The 21528-nt window shown below is 47.0% G+C and overlaps 2 protein-coding genes across 2 annotated transcripts; both read right to left on the bottom strand.

Annotated features, from left to right (window-relative positions):
* Positions 1-7860: 7860 nt before the first annotated feature.
* Positions 7861-12309, bottom strand: SF3B4 (splicing factor 3b subunit 4). The gene is made up of 6 exons (XM_082685971.1): positions 12202-12309; positions 11632-11760; positions 10828-11370; positions 10320-10526; positions 8481-8654; positions 7861-8285 (listed from the first exon to the last, which is right to left on the bottom strand). Exons 1-6 carry the CDS (start codon positions 12233-12235, stop codon positions 8098-8100), a joined length of 1275 nt encoding a protein of 424 aa, XP_082542097.1. The 5' UTR covers positions 12236-12309; the 3' UTR covers positions 7861-8097.
* Positions 12310-13242: 933 nt separating this feature from the next.
* On the bottom strand, positions 13243-21482 carry MTMR11 (myotubularin related protein 11). The gene is given in 18 exon segments (XM_082685951.1): positions 13243-13773; positions 13775-13906; positions 14461-14754; positions 15419-15601; positions 15856-16029; positions 16342-16508; positions 17064-17134; positions 17373-17439; positions 17899-18023; positions 18108-18196; positions 18345-18432; positions 18685-18820; positions 18951-19029; positions 19480-19622; positions 19800-19860; positions 20049-20170; positions 20604-20694; positions 21034-21482. Coding segments are annotated over 18 exon segments (2148 nt in total). The 5' UTR covers positions 21100-21482; the 3' UTR covers positions 13243-13713.
* Between the last annotated feature and the right edge of the window lie 46 nt (positions 21483-21528).

Here is a 21528-nt window from a genome sequence, read left to right as displayed (position 1 = left end):
AACCCTTCTATTTATTTGCTCCAATGACTTCAGAAGGGACTCCTTTGACGCCCCATCCCATTCCTTTTACCACACGTGTACACACACACACACACACAATTCTGCTCTGGGGGCACGAGATCCAAGACATACCCCTTAGTGACCAACCCTGCTCCAGAAGCGAGGGGAGCCCTGTGGTTTGGGGATATGTATACTGAATGTCTATTCTAAGAGGTGAGGGCTTAGGATATTCTGGAAAGAGCACTGACCAGAGGCTCCCACCTGAGTTCTCACTTCGGTAAGCTGTGGGCTCTTGCTCAGGTTCTCTGCTTCTGGGGTCCTCAGTTTCCTCATCTGGAAAATGGTGCGCTTGGCACCCTTTCCAATCTAGCAGTGTGTGATTCTACTTTACCAAACAAACATGGCAGTTTCAGAAGGTGGGAATATGGTGGATGGAGAGGCCTAGCCGGCTGCGCCCTGAGAGAGCACTAGGAAGGATTTACAGTGTTGAATGTACCACTAACAAGAATGTCCATCTAAAAACAAGAAACCAGTTCAAAAGTCAGAGTGTTTATTTCAGATCAAAGAATTACAATCCAGGGTACATCGATTTCGGTTGAAACCCAGACAGTGTCCCAGTTACAGGAGGTGGACTCCAAGTTTTTATTGGGGGGAAAAGGAAGATTAGATAAGTTGCTTTTATTTTTTTTTTTTTAAAGATCTTATTTATTTATTTGTCAGAGAGAGAGAGAGCGTGCACAAGCCGGGGGAAGGACAGGCAGAGGGAGAAGCAGGTTCCCCACTGAGCAGGGACTTGATCCCATGATCTCAGGACCTCAGGATCATGACCTGAGCTGGAGGTAGAGGCTTAACTGGCTGAGCCACCCAGTGCCCCTGGACTTCAAAACTACATCTTGGAAGTACTTGATTGTGCCAGTGAAGTTTACAATCAACTGAAATATGAAGCATAATGTAGCAGTATTAATTTACCATGAGAAATTTTACTGTTGCTCAGACTCATATCCAGTAATTCTCTTCTTTAAATCAAATCAGAATCAGAATGTCAACATATAAATGCACAATGACATAATTGAACAGGAATATTTTTATCTTTAATGGCATCTGGCCATCCCCAGTAAGGAGTCGTGCCAATGGGTTCAGAAAACTCTTCTTGGCTACAATTCTCCACCCCCATCTCTGTTCTATGGGCAGCTTTGCCAATACTCCGGGACAACTCTAATTCTGTTGGCTAAAGCACTCTTTCCAGGATGGTATTTAGTAAGGCGGTGCCCGCCTGGGCCTCAGGGACTCTCCCTTTACTAGGCTTCCATCGCTGACCTCTCTTCAGCTTGATACATTCTTTATTTAAATATGTTAATATTTTCAATTAGGTTACAGCCAAATCTTGCTGGCAGAGAGCTGGTTCTTCTCTTTAAGGTGACTTTGCATACTCTCCACTTATCCATTACTTGCTAAAATAGAAATATTATAGTCATACAGAGAAAGATTGTATATATTTTCCAGTTCTCAGGAAAGATTTGATTATTTTTCCCAGGAACTACAGACCCATGCACCCCAAAAGCTACTCCTTCACTGTCTTTCCTTTGCTGGGTCCATTAACACAAGAGTTCCTAGTGGATAGGTCCTGGCCTCTTTCCCCCTTCAATTCCCCCTTCCCCATTCTCACTTGTCAGATCAGATAGTCTCATGACTTTAGTGACATCTATATGCTGATGATTCCCACATTTACCTCTCCAGTGCAGATATTTCTGCCAAGCCCAAATTCAAAATCTCCACCTGTAAACTCAATATCACTGCATGAATATCTCATTAGCATCTCAAATGTATTATCTGTAAACAAACTTCAGATTGAGGTCTTTCTCAACTCTTCACCAAGGTGCTCAGGCCAGAAACCTTGGAGTTATCCTTGTTTCCTTTCTATATCAAGTCTTGTTAGCCCCACTTCAAAATATATTCTAAAATCTGTCCCTTCCCTGCTGCCCCCTAGTCTAACTCACCACCATCTCTGTCCTTTGCCACAGCAGCCTCTTAACTGATTTCCCCACTTCTAGCCTTTCTCTGCTAAAACCCATTACTCACAGTGGTCAGGGTGATTCTCTAAAATCAAATCTAATCCAACAGATACTCTCCCAAGAGAAATGAGTGCCTATGTCCCGCAAAAAAGACAGGCAAGGGAGTTTTCCTAGTGGCCTCATTCATCATATTCAAAAACTTCAAACATCTATCAGCCAAAGATTGGTTAAACGTAGATAAACAAACTGGTATATTCATATAGGGAATACTACATGACAAATTTTTTAGAGACTAAAATACTATAGGCAACAGGATAAAAAGATCTCACAAACAAAATACTGAGCAAAAGAAGTTAGACCAAAAGGAGTACAAACTGTATGTTTCCATTTATACACTGTTCAAGGAAAAGCAAATTAATAGTAGAGGCTACCACCAGGAAGGGGAAACTGACGGTGGAGGGGCACAAGGGAACCCTCTGGGGGCTGGAAATGTACTAACATCTTGATCTAAAAGGTGGTTAAAGGGGTACTTACATATGTAAAAATTCACTTAAAACCAATGTTTTTCTGAATATGTTAACCTGCAATTTTTAGAGAAAGGGTTTTTTTTAATTTTTAAAAAAGATTTTATTTATTTATTTGACAGAGATCACAAGTAGGCAGCGAGGCAGGCAGAGAAAGAGGTGGAAGCAGGCTCCTTGCTGAGCAGAGAACCCAATGCGGGGCTTGATCCCAGGACACTGGGATCATGACCTGAGCCGAAGGCAGAGGCTTTAACCCTCTGAGCCACCCTGGCACCCCGAAAAAATTTTAATGAGATTTTACCACTCCCCTTTCTTTAAATCCTCCAATAGCTTCCTACTGTACTAAGAATTAAATCCAGGGGCGCTTTGAAAAAAAAATCTGAAGGAATATAAGTTAATTGCCTACTGAGAGTTGCCCCATTTTTAGTCTCTTTTCCACAACGGCTTGTATTAGGTGAGGGAAATAAGACTATGGCCCAGGAGGTGGTGAGTGGGTATGTGGTAATGATGGTTTACCTTGTTAGAGCCTGACATGGGCAATTTTCTGACCACTTAACATCGAAGAACTCACCCCACCTCCCCATTAACCCTATGAGATAATCACCATTTACAGGTGATGAGATTGAGGCCCTGAATGGCTAAGCAACTTGACCTTAATCACACAACTCAGAAGTGGCAAAACGAGGATCAGAACCCAGGCAATATTGACTCATCGCCCTAATGCTTTCAGAAGGTACCCATCTAAAGCATACGGTTCAATGGGTTTTAACAAAAGTCTGCACCCATGTAAGCGCCCCCTTGATCAAGATAAAGAACTTTTCCTTTATCCCCCCAAAATACCCTCTGCAGTCCATATCCCCATCCCTGGCAACCATTGATCCCCTTTTGGTGACCATACATTAGATCTGTCTTTTCTAGAGTCTCATAGAAGTAGATTCATACAGTATCTAGGTGTCTGGCTTCGTTGTTCTGGGTCTTAGAGCTTCCCAGGGTTTTTAACCACTGCCTTATATAAAGCTTCCTGGTATGGTTTCTTTGCCCACTTACCTACAAACTGGCTCCTTCACATTAGCAACCCCCCTGCATTCCGTCAGCCTTCTCCCCACCACACTGTAAGTACATGAGATTGTCAGGATGGGGAGAGTAGAGGGACAAAACAGGGTCAATGATGGCACCTCCAAGATACCAGAAAGTTCCAGGACAGATGCTAAAAGCACAAAAAGAGCTCCGATCCTTTAGGAATTTATAAACCGGTTAAAAGGGAATGTCTTATAAGAAGAGTATAAGTGGGTGCCTGGGTGGCTCAGTTGGTTAAGCGTCTACCTTCGACTCAGGTCAGGATCCCAGGGTCTTGGGATGGAGCCCCGCATGAGGCTCCCTGCTTCGTGGGGAGCCTGCTTCTCCCTCTCCCTCTGCCACTCTCTCTCTTTCTCTCTCTCATGAATAAATAAATAAATAGTCTTAAAAAAAAAAAAAACCTGATAAGTACCAAAGGAAAAGATTCATTCATTCAGCAAGTAGTCAGTAAACATAATATATGACTACGAAAGTGGCTCTAGGGCTGGGGCAGATCTTGGTTCAATTACTGCATTTCTCACTTCTTAGCATGTGACCGTGCTAAAGTAACTTAATATCAGTTAGTTCCCTGATCTTCAAATGGGGGTAATAACAAAACCTAACTCAGGGGATTGTTATGAGGATAAATGGAGATAATGCAGATAAAACACTTAGGACAGTACCTGACGTATTAGTAAAAGTTCAGTAAATATTAGCTGTTATTATTTTTACGATTATTATTGTATAGGCCAGGTACCTTTCAATATTCTCGGGAGACAGATTAATAGAATGAGATTCCTTAAGTGTTCAGTGTCATACAGGGATACTTAGATTGGGATCCATGAATTTTATGGAATTTTTGCTTCAGGGTATTGGATATATATGAAAATGTATATTTTTCTTGGGTAGGGTCCATAGTTTTTGTTATATTCTCAAAGGACTGTCTGTGGCCCACAAAATATTAAGGACCCATGATCTAGAGCATGCATGCATTCTCAATTGACCCCAAGGGGTCAAAAACTGGTTTGCACAGCAGGAATCTTAGATGTAACAATGGTTTGTGTTCCCCTGAAAAGGGCCCTAGTACATAAACAGATACACAGCTTATCTGTGTATTAAAATTTCATGCAGGGGTGCCTGGGTGGCTCAGTGAGTTGAGTAACTGCCTTCAGCTCAGGTCATGATCTCAGGGTCCTAGGATCAAGTCCCACATCAGCTTCTCTGCTTGGCAGAGAGCCTGCTTCCTCCTCTCTCTCTCTCTGCCTGCCTCTCTGCCTACTTGTGATCTCTCTCTGTCAAATAAATAAATAAAATCTTTTAAAAAAATGAATTAAAAAAATTTCATGCAGGGGGGTGGAGACCAATTTGAAAACAATGTCTCCTGGTGGGAGTGGTTGGGGGGGGGCAATAAAAAATTGTTGAAAAACCCTGGTTTGGTGAGTAACAAACAGATGTGTGGAGTGAAGTAAGGAAATGTAGGAACAACACTGGTTCTGCACAGAGAACCGCTGAGCACTGGCATCTGTAATGGTAGGGGAGTGGGTAGTTAAACTCAATGACTGGAGGAGGCACTCCAAAATTAGCACTGACTGAATGAAAGCGCAGAGATTCTAAGAGTGAGTGCCTGAGGAAACAGTGATTCCGAAGAGGGAAGCAGGGTATTCAGCAAAGGCACGAATTCACTCTGTGAGGGTGGTGAATTCATCCACATGCCATCTATCTATCAGGTAACAGCTGAAAATGCCACACAGGAGCTTATATGAAAAAACAAGCAGGTAATCATCAGCACGAGGGTAACCGTCATTGACGTCCTCATGGATGATCAGTTAGAAGTCTGATGCCGTGGAGGCAGAAAGGACACAGAGGCTGAGACAAAGCCTCCCACAACCTGGAGCTGCTGGAGTGCCAGCCTGGGGAGCCTGGGGCCAGGAGCCAGCTGCTAGCTGTGCCGGGTTCCCAGCGCAGCCAGGTCCTCAGCTTCTGGCCACTGCAAAGCAATTGTGTAAGCAGAGCTCTGTTTAAAATGGAGAGGTCAATTTATCCCACTGGGATTTAGAAGCCTGGCATTCTTAGTCATCCATGGTGTGAAATAATCATGCCGGAACTTCCTCAGGCTTTTGACAGATGTCCACTAGATGACCCCACTTGCCTATGTCCATTCACCTCAAAGTCAACATACCTGAAACTGAACTTACCATTTCCATCTCGCTCCCCAAAATTCTTCCTGCTGCATACCCTCATCCTGATTCCGCTCTCCTTCATTTCACAATACACATTCGAACACCTCATCCTGCTACTTTGCCTTTTAATAAAATACCTCCCCGGTGTATCCCTTCCTCTGCATCCCGGCTCCTTTCACAGCCCTCGTTTAGGACTTCGTCTCTCACCCGAATTATTGCCAAATGCCCAGCTTGGCACCTTGCCACCAGTCATCTCCCTCAAACTACCTTGTTTCTAAAATGCAAATCTGTCCCTCCCTTGCTTAAATCCCCACTGTGGCTTCCACTCATGGAGAGCAACTTCCTGCAACCTGTGTGCGAGACGGGGTGCTCACATGGGAATTCCCTCAGCATGTTGGGCTGCTCAACAGGGCCTGGACGGCAAGAATCCCTGAGCCATTAATAGCTTCTGGCCTGAAGCTGCCTTCTCTGTCAGTGCGGTTTCAAATGGTTCTCTGCCATGTGAGAAAGGACAGAGAAGCACGGATCCGTGGGAGCCCCCCTGCCCCACCCCCACTAGTTCCAACACTAAATCCAGTGCGTTTTCTGTCGTGCCATTCAGCAATCTCTGCTTCCACTCAGGAATATTCCATCCATCTGGAATGAGCTTTCCTTTCTTCACCTGGGAAACTTCTGCCCTTCCTTGAAGATTACATGCAAATGTATCACTTTTTTCCCAGGAATTTTCTTGGACTTTCATGCTCGGTTAGATACCCTTTCTCATGCTCTCATAATATTTTGTTTCATAACAATCTCTTATATGTCAGCCTACTCCCTTGGTAAAGAGCAGAACAGAACTGCCTTGCTTGTCTGTGCATTACTTAGCAGCCACCAGCGGAGGTTGCGTCGCCATCAAGTCACGTGAACGAAAACTGCAAGAGAATGAGGGCCAAGCTCACCTTTTTCTACCTAGACTTCAGGAAAGTTCATAATCACACAAACCAGAAAAAGAGCTTTAGGAAGGGTGCAATATCAGGGGATTAAATGCAGCAAAGAATAGAAAGAAGGCCTTTGGATTTGGTCTAATTACTGAAAGTCTTTGAACACAGATTTAAATGGGATGAAAGTCAGGTCTGGAAGGACTGGGGAGAAAAAAAAACAGGGATAAACCCAAATACCTTATTCCTGATGTCTAAAGGTAGACAACGTAAGAAAGTAAAGGTTTACTGAGTTCCTACAGTCCCAATTTCAACGGTTTTGCAATTATGTAAGACACTTATATATATGGCGTCAAAGGAAACCGAGTTTAACACAGTATGCTCAAAAAAATCTGGCTTCCTTCCATATCATTCCCCTCTCCTCCACCCCTGCTGTGGGATCAATTTCCATTCATTTTTGTCTGTTTTTAAAATACAAACAAATGGGGGCTCCCGGGTGGCTCAGTTGGTTAAGCACCTGCCTTAAACTCGGGTCGCAGTCCTGGCGTCCTGGGGTCCAGCCCTGCATCTGGCTCCCTGCTCAGCAGGGAGCCTGCTTCTCCCTCTCCCTCTGCTGCTCCCCCTGCTTGTGTTCTCTCTCTCACTCGCTCTCTCTCTCAAATAAATAAATAAAGTCTTCTAAAAAATAAAATATAAATAAATGTATAGATGATCACATACCACCTCTTAGATGTGGTGGCATACTACACTTTTTGTTCTGGTACTTTCTTCACCTGATGTATGCTAGAGAGCTTTCCAAATCACCACGTAGCCTTTCCTCACTCCTCTCTGCTGCTGCTACACAGATTTACCAGTTTATTCAACAAGGTCCTTACTACCAATGGATAGAAAAGTTGCTTCCAGCGTAATGTCATTACATACAGTGCTGGGATGGGTGGCTTTGCGCACATTACCTCGTATTTTTGCCAGCACTATCCCCAGGAACTTCACTTCTGTCCTCGCGTCATGGTCACAATAACCTGTGTCATGGCTTCTGGGTCTCAGCTTACAAACTAAACAGAGCCTTTTAAAAATGTGATAAGCACCCTCACTTCTACCTTACCATTCTTCTCCCAACATACTTCCTAGAGAAAAGAGAAAGTTACTCTGCCAAGGAAAACAGCATGAAGCATAAACAAGGAATTTAGTTTTATTTTCTCTGTGCATTTGCAAAACACTTAGGACCAACATAGAAAAAAAAAAAAAAAATAAAACCTCCTGTTTAAAAAAAAAAAAATTACACCCAAGGAAAAAAAAAAGGCCTGAGAGGGATTAATGCCTTAGCCCTACGGAGCTACAGCAACTCTGATTGGTCCAAAGAATTGAGAAGATATTGGGAAGATAGAACAGGAGGCAAGACAATGAAAAATTATTGCGGAAGAGGGCCTCGAAGTGGGCCACGAGGGGGAACTGGAGGACGGGGGGTGGGCCGGGGTGGAGGGAGGGGCCCCCGCTGGTAGCCATAGGGTGGGGGTCGTGGAGGCCCAGTGTATCCATGAGGAGGCATCAGCGGAGGAGGTCCACGCATCCCATGCGGAGGCATAGGACCTGGGTGACCTGCACAAAGGAAAAGAAAAGTCAGTCAAGGCAAGAAATAGGAAGTGTTGATGTGGGGTGAACGCACAGAGAACACTAACAGGGAGACCATGAGCAGAAATGCAAATAAAAGAAAAGGGAGGGGACAGGGCTGTGACAAGGGAGTTGTAGGACTCTGACACTCAAGGATGACGGAGGTGGCTAGAGCCTACTCACCCATGGGAGATCCAAACGGAGGCCCTCGAGGGGGCATGCCCATTGGAGGAGGTCCAGGATGAGGCATTCCAGGTGGTGGTCGCGGTGGTGGCTGACCCCCAGAGCCTGGAGGCCCAGCATGGGGGTGTCCTAAGCCATGAGGGCCATGGTGGGCCAGCTGCATCTGAGACATCCCTGTGAGAACAAAACAGACACAAAGAGCAAGGAGAAAAAAGGAATACAGAGAGCACAGAAGATGGAGAAAGGAAAAGAACAAAATTGAGAAGTAAGTCACATCAGGACGTCTCGAAGAGAAGGCTGCTATGAAGTGCCTTTATCCTCAACCCCATTCCAAGGGTACAAATAAGTCAACTACTCCCAATCAACGGTCACCCACTCCACTTGTTCCTTCCACAATTTAAGACGCTCTAATAGTGCTGCAGAAGTCTGTAACAAGTGGAATGATTATTCCACTGACAGGATTTGGGAAGGTAGCAGTGATCCTGTCCAAGCCAAGATCTAATTCTAAAGAACGAGTAAGAATTTTTCAAGTGGACAAGAGTGGACTAGAATAACCCAGGCAGGAAACGTTAGCATGGATAATCCACAGGGGCATCAAACAGCTAGTTATGTTCAGGGAAAACCAGTAACCCAGGAATGGAGAGCAGCATGTAGTCAGGGGAGTAACTGGCAGGCACTGATCACGAAAAGCCTAGAATGCTATGGTGACAAGTGTGGGTTTTACTCTGTAGGTCAAAGGGAGCAACAGAAGAATCTTGAGCAAGGGTGTGTAAATGTCTGTGTTTTAGAAAAATAACTCTGTGCAAGTGGATCAAAGATAAGAGAAATGGGAGGCAAAATATTAGAAAATTACTATAATAAATTCGGTGTGTAATAATGAGTATGAAGGGGCCTGAACGAGGGCACTGGCAGTGGGAGCCAATGCCAGAAATATTAGTAAGACTTGGTATCTACAGTGGGGTGATAGGAAGTAGTTAAAAATAGTTCCCAGATTTCTGGGACGCCTGGGTGGCTCAGTTGGTTAAGCAGCTGCCTTCAGCTTAGGTCATGATCCCAGCATCCTGGGATAGAGTCCCACATCGGGCTCCTTGCTCAGCGGGGAGCCTGCTTCTCCCTCTGCCTCTGCTGCTCTCTCTCTCTCTGGCAAATAAATAAATAAAATCTTAAAAAAAAAAAAAAGTTCCCAGATTTCTGAATTAAGCATCTGAAAACAAAGAATACTAGAGGTAGAATAGGTTTGAATGGCAGGATAGAACAGTGGAGCTGTCAGGCAGTAGTTGACTTAAGGTCACGGACCAGGGATACGTATCTTGGAGGCATCGGTGTACAAGTAACGGCACTATGTGGAAAAGAGAACTAAATACAAAAAACCTAGCTACATGGAGAGAGAGAAAAGCCTTATTAAGATTAAGGAATCAGACATAGATGAAGACTCCAGAAAAACCAAGGAACAAGATTTTCAAAAAGGATGACATGCCCAGTTTCAGGTACACCAAAGGGCAAACCAGATAAGAATGGAAGCACCCCCTAGATCTGGCAATCAGGTTACTGCTTTGGGGTAGAAGTCACAGGAGAGAAATTAGTAAAAGTTAAAGGGGAAAAAAAGCAAGTAGTTATACACTCTGGATAAATTTAAATAAGAAATGGAGACAGAGTGGTAGCTGTTAAAGTAAACAGAGAGCAGTATTTTGTATGTTTTTATAAACTAACGTCTGAAGAAAAGTAGAGCTCTGGAACTATCTATTACTATTATTGCTGGGCAACAAGGGCAGCACCATACGCAGCAAGAGAGCTCCTCCACCAGGCTCCTCCCTCCCTTCCCCAGCAAAGAACACTCACCTGGATGGGGCATCCCACCCGGTGGGAATGGGTGAGGATGTGAGTGCCCATGTCCAGGATGTCCAGCCCCTGGGGTTCCTGCTGATGGTGGGCCATGCCCTCCAGCCCCAGGAGGCATAGGTGGCGGGGGCATGGCTGGGGGTATCCCAGGTGGAAGGGCTCCAGGAGGCGGCACTGGGGGTGGGAAGGACCCAGGAGGAGGCATGCCTACAGAGGAAATGGAAGAAAAGTTAATGAAAGTAAGGAGAGAATGTCTTCAGAGAGCCTGTTCAATGCAGCCTCTTTAGGCAGGATAAGCTCTTTTCCCTTCCTCCCTGCCCTCAAAAGTCAGAAGCAATACTAGACAACTCTGAACAACTTTCTTCCCCACCACAACTGTCACCCCTCACTCCTTTTCTCATCACCTACTGACCCCGCATCCCCCTTTATCTGTTCTTTTTCCTTCCTTTTGCCCCACCCTCACCACACCCCAAACCCAAGACAAAAATATTCTGAGTAAAAGCTTTACCTGGAGGAGGAAGCCCAGACCCCAATGATGATACCACAGGATTGGGGGCTGAGGGCGGAGGGGGTGCATCTGCAAACAGCTGATGAGGACGGTCAGCCTGGGAGAGTGGGTTCTGGGCTGCCAGAAGTCGTTCAGCTGCTGAGCCATGGCGCTCACCCTTGGAGTCCTTCTTGAAGGCATAGGACACAGTGATAGGGCGGTTACAGAGATACTGCCCATTCATAGCCTCAATAGCTGCATCCGAAGCATCAAATGAGGCAAAATTAATAAAGGCATAACCTTTGGAGTTGCCTGTGTCAGGGTCCCGCATAATCTTCGGGGTTTGTAAGATGACCCCAAAAGCGCTGAAAGTATCATAAAGCAGCTTCTCATCAATCTCCGGGTCCAGATTGCCAATGAAAATGTTGGCTCCCACGTCCAGGTTCTTGTTGTGAGCTGATGCCTTGTTCACCCGTATTGGTTTCCCATAGAGTTTGATCATGTTCATGATCTTAATGGCATAGTCAGCATCTTCCTCACTCAAGAATTCCACAAAGCCATACCCTGGGAAGTAGAAGGGTGGAGATTAACAACTTAAGTGAAGTGATTTAAAATGGGGTATAACTCATTCACCTCCCAAAGCACAAAGAACATGAAATAACAACCTCACTTCAACTGGAAATGGTCCCGGAAGCAAACTGTGAGCTACCCTTAAAGGAAAGAATCTGCAGGTGATTTATTCCAAAACAGATATGAAAACTGCTGGAACCCTCCAGGGGCAGTCTGTCTGGCAACAGGTAAACATTCCTCTTGTCATGTACTCACCTTGGTGCTGACCTGTGACTCTATCTTTTGGCATGTGGGTGTTGACTACCGGCCCTGCCTGGAGAAATAGCTCCCACAGCAGCGGTTCGCTAACCTTCTCGTCCAGGCCCCCGACATAGACAGTGGCATCTAGAAGATAGGAGCAGATTAGGGGAGGAATGAGATAATGACAGGAAAAAAGAGGTGACAGGAGGGGGAACTGCGAGTGCACATGGGGTGTAAAAAGCAAAAAAGCAAGATTAAGCCCTTACACCTCCCTCATTCTAGAACTAGAGAACCTTAAGTCCAACTGAAGGTTCTGCAGCAAATTCTCTGTGAATTGCTTTGTTTCTGGTTTTCGTTTGCTCGTTTTTTTTTTTTTTTGTTAAAGAGAAGGCAGAGAGGATTGGATAGAGCATCACACCTACAGGCCTCAGTCGGCACCAGGCTCCCCGCCCCCAGCAGGCACGAGGGCCGGTCTCCCGCCCTCCGGGGGGATCCGATCTCCCAACCCCGGCGGAAACACTGCTGGCCCTAGTCGAGGCCTCCCAGCTTCCCTGGGCCCATTCCCGGCTGGTCCCCTCCAATCACCCTGGTTCCGCTCGGAGATCGGCCCGGCCGCCATGGCGAAAGAGCTCCCGCCGTCTCCAGGCAGCGATCCCACCCCCTGACCTTAGTCACTACTTCCACTTCCGGGGCGAAGGCGGTCTTGAGAGCGGCGGGCGGGGCCGCAACGGAGGAGGAGCCGGAAGCGGCTGCGGCCATCTTAGGAACCGCGGGGTCTACGCTATTTGTGCGACCAGCTGTTCCTGTCGTTGGTTTTGTTTAGAGTCGCCGCTGCGGGCGATCAGAGCGAGGAAGGCGGACTGGAAATGCCCAGACCCTCTTAACGCAATGCTAGACGTTAAAGGACCACAGTTCTCCCAAAAATGTAAATTCGACAGCTCAGGTCATGATCTCAGGGTCCCGGGATCGAGGCTCTCTGCTCAAGAGGGAGCCTGCTTCCTCCTCTCTCTCTCTCTGCCTGCCTCTCTGCCTACTTGTGATCTCTCTCTATCAAATAAATAAGTAAAATCTTTAAAAAAAAAAAAATACTGTGTTGGCAAAAGATCCTTCTTTCTGTTCCCCGGAGAAGGGTGTGCTGTGGAAACCTCCCCTTCCCCCATCCCAAGGATTCGGCTACCTTAGGGCATGGAGGCAGCCCTCCACTCTGTCCCGCAGTCTTTAGGAAGCGGCGGCCTCAACAGACCCTGGGCTTGAGGCGTTTCGTTTTTCCCCAGGGGAGAGGATTGTGGAACGTCTGAGCTGGGTTCATGTCCGAGCTCACCTAGTCCTACTGCATGAGGGGTGATGGAAACCTGAGACTCGGAGGAAGTGTGATAAAAGCCGAGGGGTGGTTGATATTAGAGCCCAGAGGCCTCAGTTTCAACCGCCAGAACACCCCGGGCCCAGCAACCAACGTCTCAGACGGTATGCTCTTTGCTGATCTAAGAAGATGCATGTGGACTTTGCCTGGCCTATCCCCGTATTTCCTTAAGAATAATGTGGTGGGTCGCATCCTCTCCTGGTTTATACCCAGCAGTTTCTTACCTAGGATCTTTTATTCAGACACAAGAGATAATGCCAGCAACATGCATAAATAACTGTGCTTTAATGAACTCCTTAAATAGAAATGTCACTACAAAATATACAGTTGTCAGAGACAGGGTGCCTCCCATACCCACGACATACCCATAGGAAAGAAAGGGAAGAAACAAACTGGGATTAAGCAGCAGGAGGAAGTGAGAATGAGTTGTGTAGACCATCTTTTTAGAACTGACAAACAGTATCTCTCATCTCACATTTAACAGCTGGATATCCAAAGGGATAGAATTGCCTTGAAAAAAACAAAGGTAATCTTATTCAGGATTGCTTTTGTTTCCTAATTCCTCAAATCCTAAGAAACATCTTGAGCAACAAAACAGGACAGGGCAAGAGTTGGGAGGTTAGCACCACCCATCTGCAATGGAAAGTTGATCAGTGAGCTTGTTGAGGGCTGGAGTGTCAAAAGCTGAGACAGCAAGACCAGATAATAAAAATTGGAAAATTAAAAAGAACCCTCCCTCACCCCCGACCGCCCTCTGCCAGGCCCATAAAAAAGACAGCAATTTCAATGGGATTGGGAGAGAATGGTAGGTGAATCTCTTTTCTTGGAATGATCCTCAGGAGATACTCTTGGTGTCCATTTCCTTAAAAGTTCCTGAAGATGGGATAGCTCATCCTGGAGGCCAGAGATTGTGGGAGCTGAGAGGCCTTTCTGGGGTGACGAGAGGCAGAGAGGAATATTATAGCTTTAGTTGCCTGTTTTATGAGAGCTGTCCATTACTTCTGCCATCTTTTTCTATTATTACTATTACAATTGACATACAGTATCCTGTTTCAGGTGCACATCCTAGTGATTTCTTCATACTTTTATAAGATTTTGTAAAATTATACTTTTATAAAATAGTACTTTTATGTAATTTTTATACAAAAAGTTGATCTTTTTATATATTACAAAGTGATCCCCGTGATAAGTCTAGTTCACATCACCTCTGGCATCTTTAATTTTCTTTCCCCCTCCAACTACCCCCCTCTCAGCTCTAGGTTCTACTTGATCTGAACCACAAGCAGTCTTTCCCATACATACACACATACTCCCAAACCTATCTACTCTGATACCAACAAGAATGGTAGGTACTTCAACCTCAATCCTCCTCAGTCTCTTGGTTTTCCAGCTCCTGGACACACCTGGTTTCTCCCAGAACATTTGGTTTAGCAGTCAAGCCCCTTCTCCCACTCCTAATCCCTATTCCTGTCTTCCCTCCTCACCTGGACCTCAGGCCTTCCCCTCAGGTAGCAGCGTCTCCACAGCCTGATCTGGGGTCCCAGATATCCAGGCAGCAGCAACCCCGGGGGCAAAGGGCAAGCTCCCCAGTGTGAGGGGAGCCCCCACTCCTGATCAGCCAGGCTTTCAGAGGAGATAGCTGGTCGAGGGAGCCAACGAGAAGAGACACCCAGTAGGGAGGGGCTGTCCCGCCAAGGACAGAGCTGATTCAGGGGGGTCAGGGCCCCTTTGGAGAAGAGCCACACAGAACTGGGGGGTCCAGGAACCAGGAAGCTTGGCTAAAGGGAAAAGAGAAATCAACTGGCAACCTAGAAACCAGATGACCCCTCTTTCACCAAACTGGGTCAGGAAGGAATATCTAGCTGCCGCCTGCTCACACTGCATTAGTGATCAACCTACCAGACTCCCCCCTGAGAACTCTTTATCTACTCTCCTCATTAGGCCTCAAACTAGGCCTCAGGTCTGATTAAAGTCAATTTAAGGGAAACTTATAAAATGTGTATAAGAAAGGGGTTACCGGGTGGCTCAGTCAGTTAAGCATCCAACTCTTGATTTCAGCGCAGGTCATGAATTCAGGGTTGTGAGATCCAGACCCACATCGGGTTCTGCGGGTGCTCAATGGGGAGTCTACTTGAGATTCTCTCTCCCTCTACCCTCTCCCCAGCCCCACCCCCACTGGCATTCACATGCTCTCTCTTTAAAATAAATGACTCTTTTTAAAAATGTGTGTCAGAGGTAGAAAAAGATGAGGACAAGAAGGACCCCCTTTGTGCTATTCTAGGATTTCTGCCTTCCTGGGGACAGTCAAGGACTCTGACAGCACAGAAGTATAGGGAAGCTTTCCCTGGGGCACTCAGACACCATGTCTTTCCACTTCTCCCTACCTAGTAGGATGAGCCTGTGAGAAAGTCGAGGGAACCTAGGAAGTGTTAGACACCTCACCTGCTGTCTAGGGAGCCAGGAATCTGGGCAGTATTCCGGGTCATAGCCAGGATTATGGAATTGTAGTATCTGTTCACTGCTGTAACGTAAATCCCAGTCCCAGACGGACAGTTGTGGGTTAAGAGAGTTCCCAGCAAGGGGTTGGGAGTACCCTGGGGTACAGATTTGTGTATAGGAGTTGAACTGGACAGAGAAAACAAGAAAACGGATGGTTAAGCAAAAAGTAATCCTTTTCCCAAGTCTGGAGAGAAATCGTAAAAAGCTCACCTCTTCCTCTGGGAAATCAGATGTGGGGTGAAAGTCAAGTCATGAGAATGAGCACCAACTCCCCTCTTCCCCCAGCCCCACAAATTTCGCTTTCCATAAATCAAGACTAAACAGAGGGTATTTCTCAAGAAGAAGAAAAGACAGCTCAAAAATGGAAGTCACTGACTGACCTGTCCGCTCTGCTTTCCGCGCTCCCAGGGAGTATTTCTCAAGAATGTGAGAGTGTCAGGAACTCTGGCACTGTCGTGAAGAGCAAGAAGGAAAAATTCTGAGAATTCAAACTCAGCTGGAAACTGCTGGAGGAGCTGCCAGACACAATCAAGGAAGAGAAGAAACACTGGAGCCTGAGAAGAGGGAAAGTGAGAAGTTAGAAGAGATTGTAGGGGGAGGATGACACCTAAAGGGGGAGGATGACAAAATGATGGGGGACAAGGGACACAGCCAACAGGGCCACTAAGGTAAGGGAATGGAAACCTAGATTGAGAGTTCTAAGGGGTTGTGGCGCCTTATTCATCTAGGTCTCCCTTCAAGCTCAACCTAATCTCAGGATCTTTCTAACCCAATTTTACTTCCAGTGGATTATACTATATAGTTTTCTCATTCCCTTATACCTTTAGTAATCATCTCCCCCCAGTACCCTCCCCAAATGATCTTACCTCTTCACTGGCTCCAGTTACTCCAAGTCGGGTCAGGAAGGGATGTCCAGCTGCCACCCACTCTCGCTGCACTAGTGATTGGAAGCCAAGCAGTGTTCGGGCTCCAGGGGCTGAAAGCAGCTGGACGAGTGAAGAGAGGAGGCCATTGAAATCACGATCACTGCGCTCTGGGTGACAAAGAGGGAGAAGGGACAAAGAAAGAGGGGCCAAGAAACTAGGGCAGAAGAACATGAGAAAAGGAAACGTGGCAAGAAGAAGAGAGGGACACAGAGGAGAAAAGTGTGGGTTACGGAGGATTGAGAAGGCAAATAGAAGTGAAGAGAAAATAAAGACCTTGAATGATTCAGTTCATAGACTCCACCTAGATAGCAATACCCAGCTTCAGTGTAGGAGGCAGAATCATAAATCTCAAACCAGCCTCCTCACTGTCCTTCCCACCCCAACCCAGTCACCACCTACTGATGGAAGGACAGGAGCAGCAGGCAAAGAACCCTGCTATTAGGGACCACAAGCTATTGTAACACTACAGCTAGTAGTAATACTACTGCTACTGGGAGGCAGGGTAGCACTGAAGGATGAGTTAAGGCCCATGGGTAGTTCCTAACGACAGGAGAGGAGGATTGTAGTGCTAGCTGGGGACAAGGAAGACTTAAAGATCTTCCTCCCATTGGGTGGGTAAAGGAAAAAGGAAGGCATGGAATAGGTTAATCCAAGAAACTCACCTTGGAGTACTACAGAGCGAACCCTGGCTGTCACTAAGACTGAGATGTCACTGGCCTTTCGAAGACAAGACCTGAGGGGGCAGATAAGGAAGAGGAGGGAAGAATGATAAGCCTGGAAGAAAGGAGTGATAGGTCATGGGATGGAAAAGAGGCAGACTCCAAAATTCTGCCCGTTCTTCTAAGGAGCAGCAAATAAGAGTTTTCTTGGGAAGTCAAAAAAGCTTATGAAAGGCCATTCAGGAATTCAAGTTAACAGAAAATTGGGGTAGGTTGAATTATATAAATTGTGGCTGGAAAATGCAGGTGTACCTGACATAATCCAGCCATCGTGTTCCTTCCAAGGCTGAGAGCCATTTCTCCTCAGCTGTAGATGAATCTGAGAGAGAGGACAGGGGTCAGAAGGACAAAGAGATCCGGAGAACTCAGAATTTATGATTCAGGGTCTGCAGCCTGAGGTTTAAGAATAAGTTGGGTAAGGGTTACTCAGGACTGGGGATAGAAATAAACAGTAACTGTAAATGGTCATGAGGCTACTACAATTAAATTGTGGGGACAGTTGTACCACCACGTAAATGTAATAAAATTCACTGAACATTTAAGATGGGTGAAGGCTAGATTTTATGGTATGTAAATTGTATCTCAATAAAGCTGTTAAAAAAAAAATACACTAGGGATAAGAAGACAGGAAATCAGTGAGTCTGTGGGAGATGGGAGTTGAATAGAAAACTGTGGATCTTTGGCCTGAAGGGTTGCTCATACTGTGACAGGCAAAAGGGTAAACCAGGTTAGGGTGAGCAGACCTAGGGGTGGGGGTAGGGGTCAGAGGTCATCTCACCAGGCAGGCAGAGGGCCCTCAGCTTCAAGTGGGCAAGTTGAACATCTGTAAGACTAGGCAGTTCATCCACAGCGTCCACCAGCACAACATTTGAATGCCCAGCCTGGAGCATTGACTCCACTGCTCTGGAGAGGAAGAAGTCACAAGGTAAAGGAACAAGTGTGGCCAAAACCTCCAACGATTCTTCTGCTCATCAAACCTCCCCTCACCTGATGTCTTCTTTGTTAGGGTCGCTGGCTGTATAGAAGCCACCACAGCGGAGAAGATCACTGCCCCCAGGGTGATGCCAGGACAGGCGCTGCAGATGGTGGGAGGTTAGGATCACCATGGGAGAAACTCCTAGCCCCACCCTATCCCGTACCCATCCTGACATCCCTCTACAAGGACCCCCCTCTGACCTCCCACAACCATCTAATCCCCAACCACCACCCTGGCCCCACACTGACCGGTCCACGGCCCTGATGGAAGTGGCCAAATGTTCTCCTGACCTCACTGTCCAGAGTTCGCTTCGGGACCCAGAAATAACGTGGGAGGCTATGAAATTGAGAGTTATAGTCACAGCTTGGCTCAATGAGCTCATTATAATGCAGACCTGTCATTACAAGGAAGTTGCTCAGGAGGGAATTATTTCAAGGGACCCCAGGTTTAGAGATCTAGGCAGTAAGGAGGATAGCTTTACGGATCTCGTAAGAGGCTAGGGTTTGTGGGCAGTCCTAGCTCTAGAGGATCTGAGAACTGTGGGAAGATCAGGAGGGCAGCGGCAGTTGGGGTAGACTGGGGGATCACCTGGTGGCTACGTCGAACCTCTCATTGACAGTGCTGACTCTCCAGCCCTTGGCCCCCTGCTTTTTCCTCTCAGTCTCCCAGTCTTCTGATGTCTCCAAGAGGGGGATAGGTGGTTTTCTGGACCCTGAACTCTGGCCTAGGGCAGGAATGAAGCACAGAAAAGAAGGAAGATGAACCAGAGAGAGCTTCTCAGCTCTACTGTCCTCAGCCAGCCTCTGCTCTTCCCGATTCTTTACCCTTTCCTACCATAAAGCACCCTCACTCACCAGCCTTGCTCAGGGATATCCCTGCATACTGTTGGGCTTGACTGCTCTGAGCTCTAGCTCGGACAATGGCCATGGTCACCTGTGGAGGAAAGGGCATCCCAGCCTTTTGGCTCAGACTGAAGAAGTGAAGAGGAGGACATTGGTCCCATGTGTTGCTCAACTGCCTTTGCCACCAATAGGGAACCGAGAATACCGTCCCAAGGAAGGGAGCGTCCGCAAGTGGTGGGGACTAGGGTTAGGAGAACACATCCAGAACCACAGAATCATGGAATGTCAATTCTGGGAGGAATTTCTGAAACAATCTCATCCTGTTTTTCAAAGGAAGAAGCTGTCATACTCCTGCTAATTGGCAGTGCCGGGTTAGAATTAAGGCCCCTTACTCTCATTACAGTATCCTCTATCCTAGCCTTTTAGCCTCTCCTTGAGGAGAGAAGCAGATAGAAGGATGAGGGGGGGTCCTAGGAGATAGGGGAGTAATAGGAATGCCACGGAAAGGATCCCAAGGTTCTAAGGGGAGGAGGAGTCTTACCTGAAAGGCCTGAGGCTCTAGTCCTCCAGCCTCAAAAGCAACTCTGAGCAGCCGGAAGTCCCGGCCATGAATGAGAATCTCCTCAGGGATAAATTTAAGTGGGGACCCTGGATGGAGAAGCTGGACTCTGGACAATCCACTCACTGAAACCAAGAATTAGAAAGCAGTGTAGCCATGGATCAGGGTCCCTCTACAAGGAAGTCTTCCAGCCCATCTCACTCCATCCCTGCTGCCCTCTAAGAATAGAGGAAGGATGAGGAAGGGTGAGCCCCCAGTAAGCCCCTTCACCAACACCTCACCCCCCACATCACCCCACTCACCAGCCTCTAATCGTCCAATGTTGACCAGGACAAAATCATATTCACTGCTCAGGGGAGTCTCCTAGAGGAAGCGCATGACTGATGCTAAAGACATCTGAAATCTTGCTCATTATCCTACCTTGGCAATCCCTAACCTCCCTAGAGACAACCCCTTAAGCATAAGTCTCCCTGTCTCACTTATCTAAATCCTCCTAGACTCACCAATCCATTTCTCACTAACTGTCCTTTCCACTGGCCTAACCATCTCACCTGACTCCGTTGCCATCCACAGGGCTGGAAGGTGACCCTCAAGTTGGTGCAGATCAGGGTTCCAGGCAATTCAGGTTCCAGCCCCTTCCTTACTCCTGGGGCCCATGCTAGGATCTGCTCCCCTACATGGGAAGGGGGAGGCCAGGTTATGACTATTCCCAGTGTCACCTACACTGGTATACACCTACTCCTCTGAGACAGAAGGCTGTAAAGAAGGAAGATTAAGATCCTCCCCTAACTCCACTAGAACAAAAGCTTAGGAGGAGGTCATTTGTATTCTTTTACTCTAGAGCTTAGAGCAGTGCCTGGCACCGAGTAGGGAACTCAAATAACTCTTGAATAAATAAATGAGGAAAGGGAGTAACAGAGTTTGGACCGTCAAGGTCCACACTCCTAGCCAGCTCTGACAGAGAAGAGAGCAAGCCTCAGCCAGAAGCACTTTGAGCAAGTAGAGGAATACAGAGGTATCTTTGGTGAGGTTTGAAGCAAAGTTTGAGCAGGATGAAATCTGGAAGAGTCTTTGGAGATTGGAAGTATTGGAAAGGAAGTTATTACCTGGGAGGCATCCCGTGGCCAGCTGACGGCCAAGCTGACAACTCCTGGACTCCAGCATCCCAGTCCTCTGGACGGACTTTGGTCCAGAGAGCTGTGAAGGGTGTAGGATTAATCCCCAGGCCTCTCCAATCCGGGGATCCGGGATTACCTCAGCAACCACGGTTGGAGGCCTACACTCAGACTCTCAGGGGAAACTGAGATCAGCGGTTGTGAGGAGCTTAGGACCCAGTTGGCAGACAGTAAAGGGAGGGGCTGGTTAATGGATAATGAGACAATGAACTTGAGACTGTGAAAAAGACAGACCAAGCTCCATCAAGAAAAGTTGATATAGCTCCTTTCTTAGCTCCTCTTCTATCTCCATATCCTCCTCATTCACACCGTCCTGCCCATGGTGCCCTTCCCTCCCAAGCCCAAGTCTCCCCCTCCTTACCCCCATGTCTGGCTCCACCTTCTGGGGGGCGATGTTGAAACTCTGGCCCCGACCCCCCCACCACATTTCTCTGGCTCCATCCGGGGACGGAGCAGTGAAGGGGGGGGGGGGGGAGACCTTGAAGATGCTCAAACCCCTTAGGAAGAGGCTGAATCTTGTAGTTAAGAAGAGGAAAGTCAGGGAGAGGGGCAGGGGACAGCACCAGGGAAAAGAGCGTTTGAGGTGCACAGAGCACGATTAGGGGTCTTTTGAAAGGTGTGTCCAACCCAGCTAGGGAGGCTCCTCGGAAACTTCAGTCGACTCTGGAGAGGGCGGGAGAGATGCCCAGCCCCTTAAAGGGGAATACGCACAGATATGGAAAAGTGGAGAAGCCTGGAAAAGGTGAGGAAAAAATGGATAACTGGGGGGAAAAAGCCCAGATTCTTTCCCCAACCCTAGATCCTATGCTCCTTCTGTTCACAAGCACTGGAAAGTATTTGAGGGGAGCAGTAATAC

This window comes from Mustela nivalis, assembly GCF_964662115.1.
Source record: "Mustela nivalis genome assembly, chromosome: 10".
Classification (NCBI taxonomy): Eukaryota; Metazoa; Chordata; class Mammalia; order Carnivora; family Mustelidae; genus Mustela; species Mustela nivalis.
This window is presented reverse-complemented; position numbering and strand designations above follow the sequence as displayed.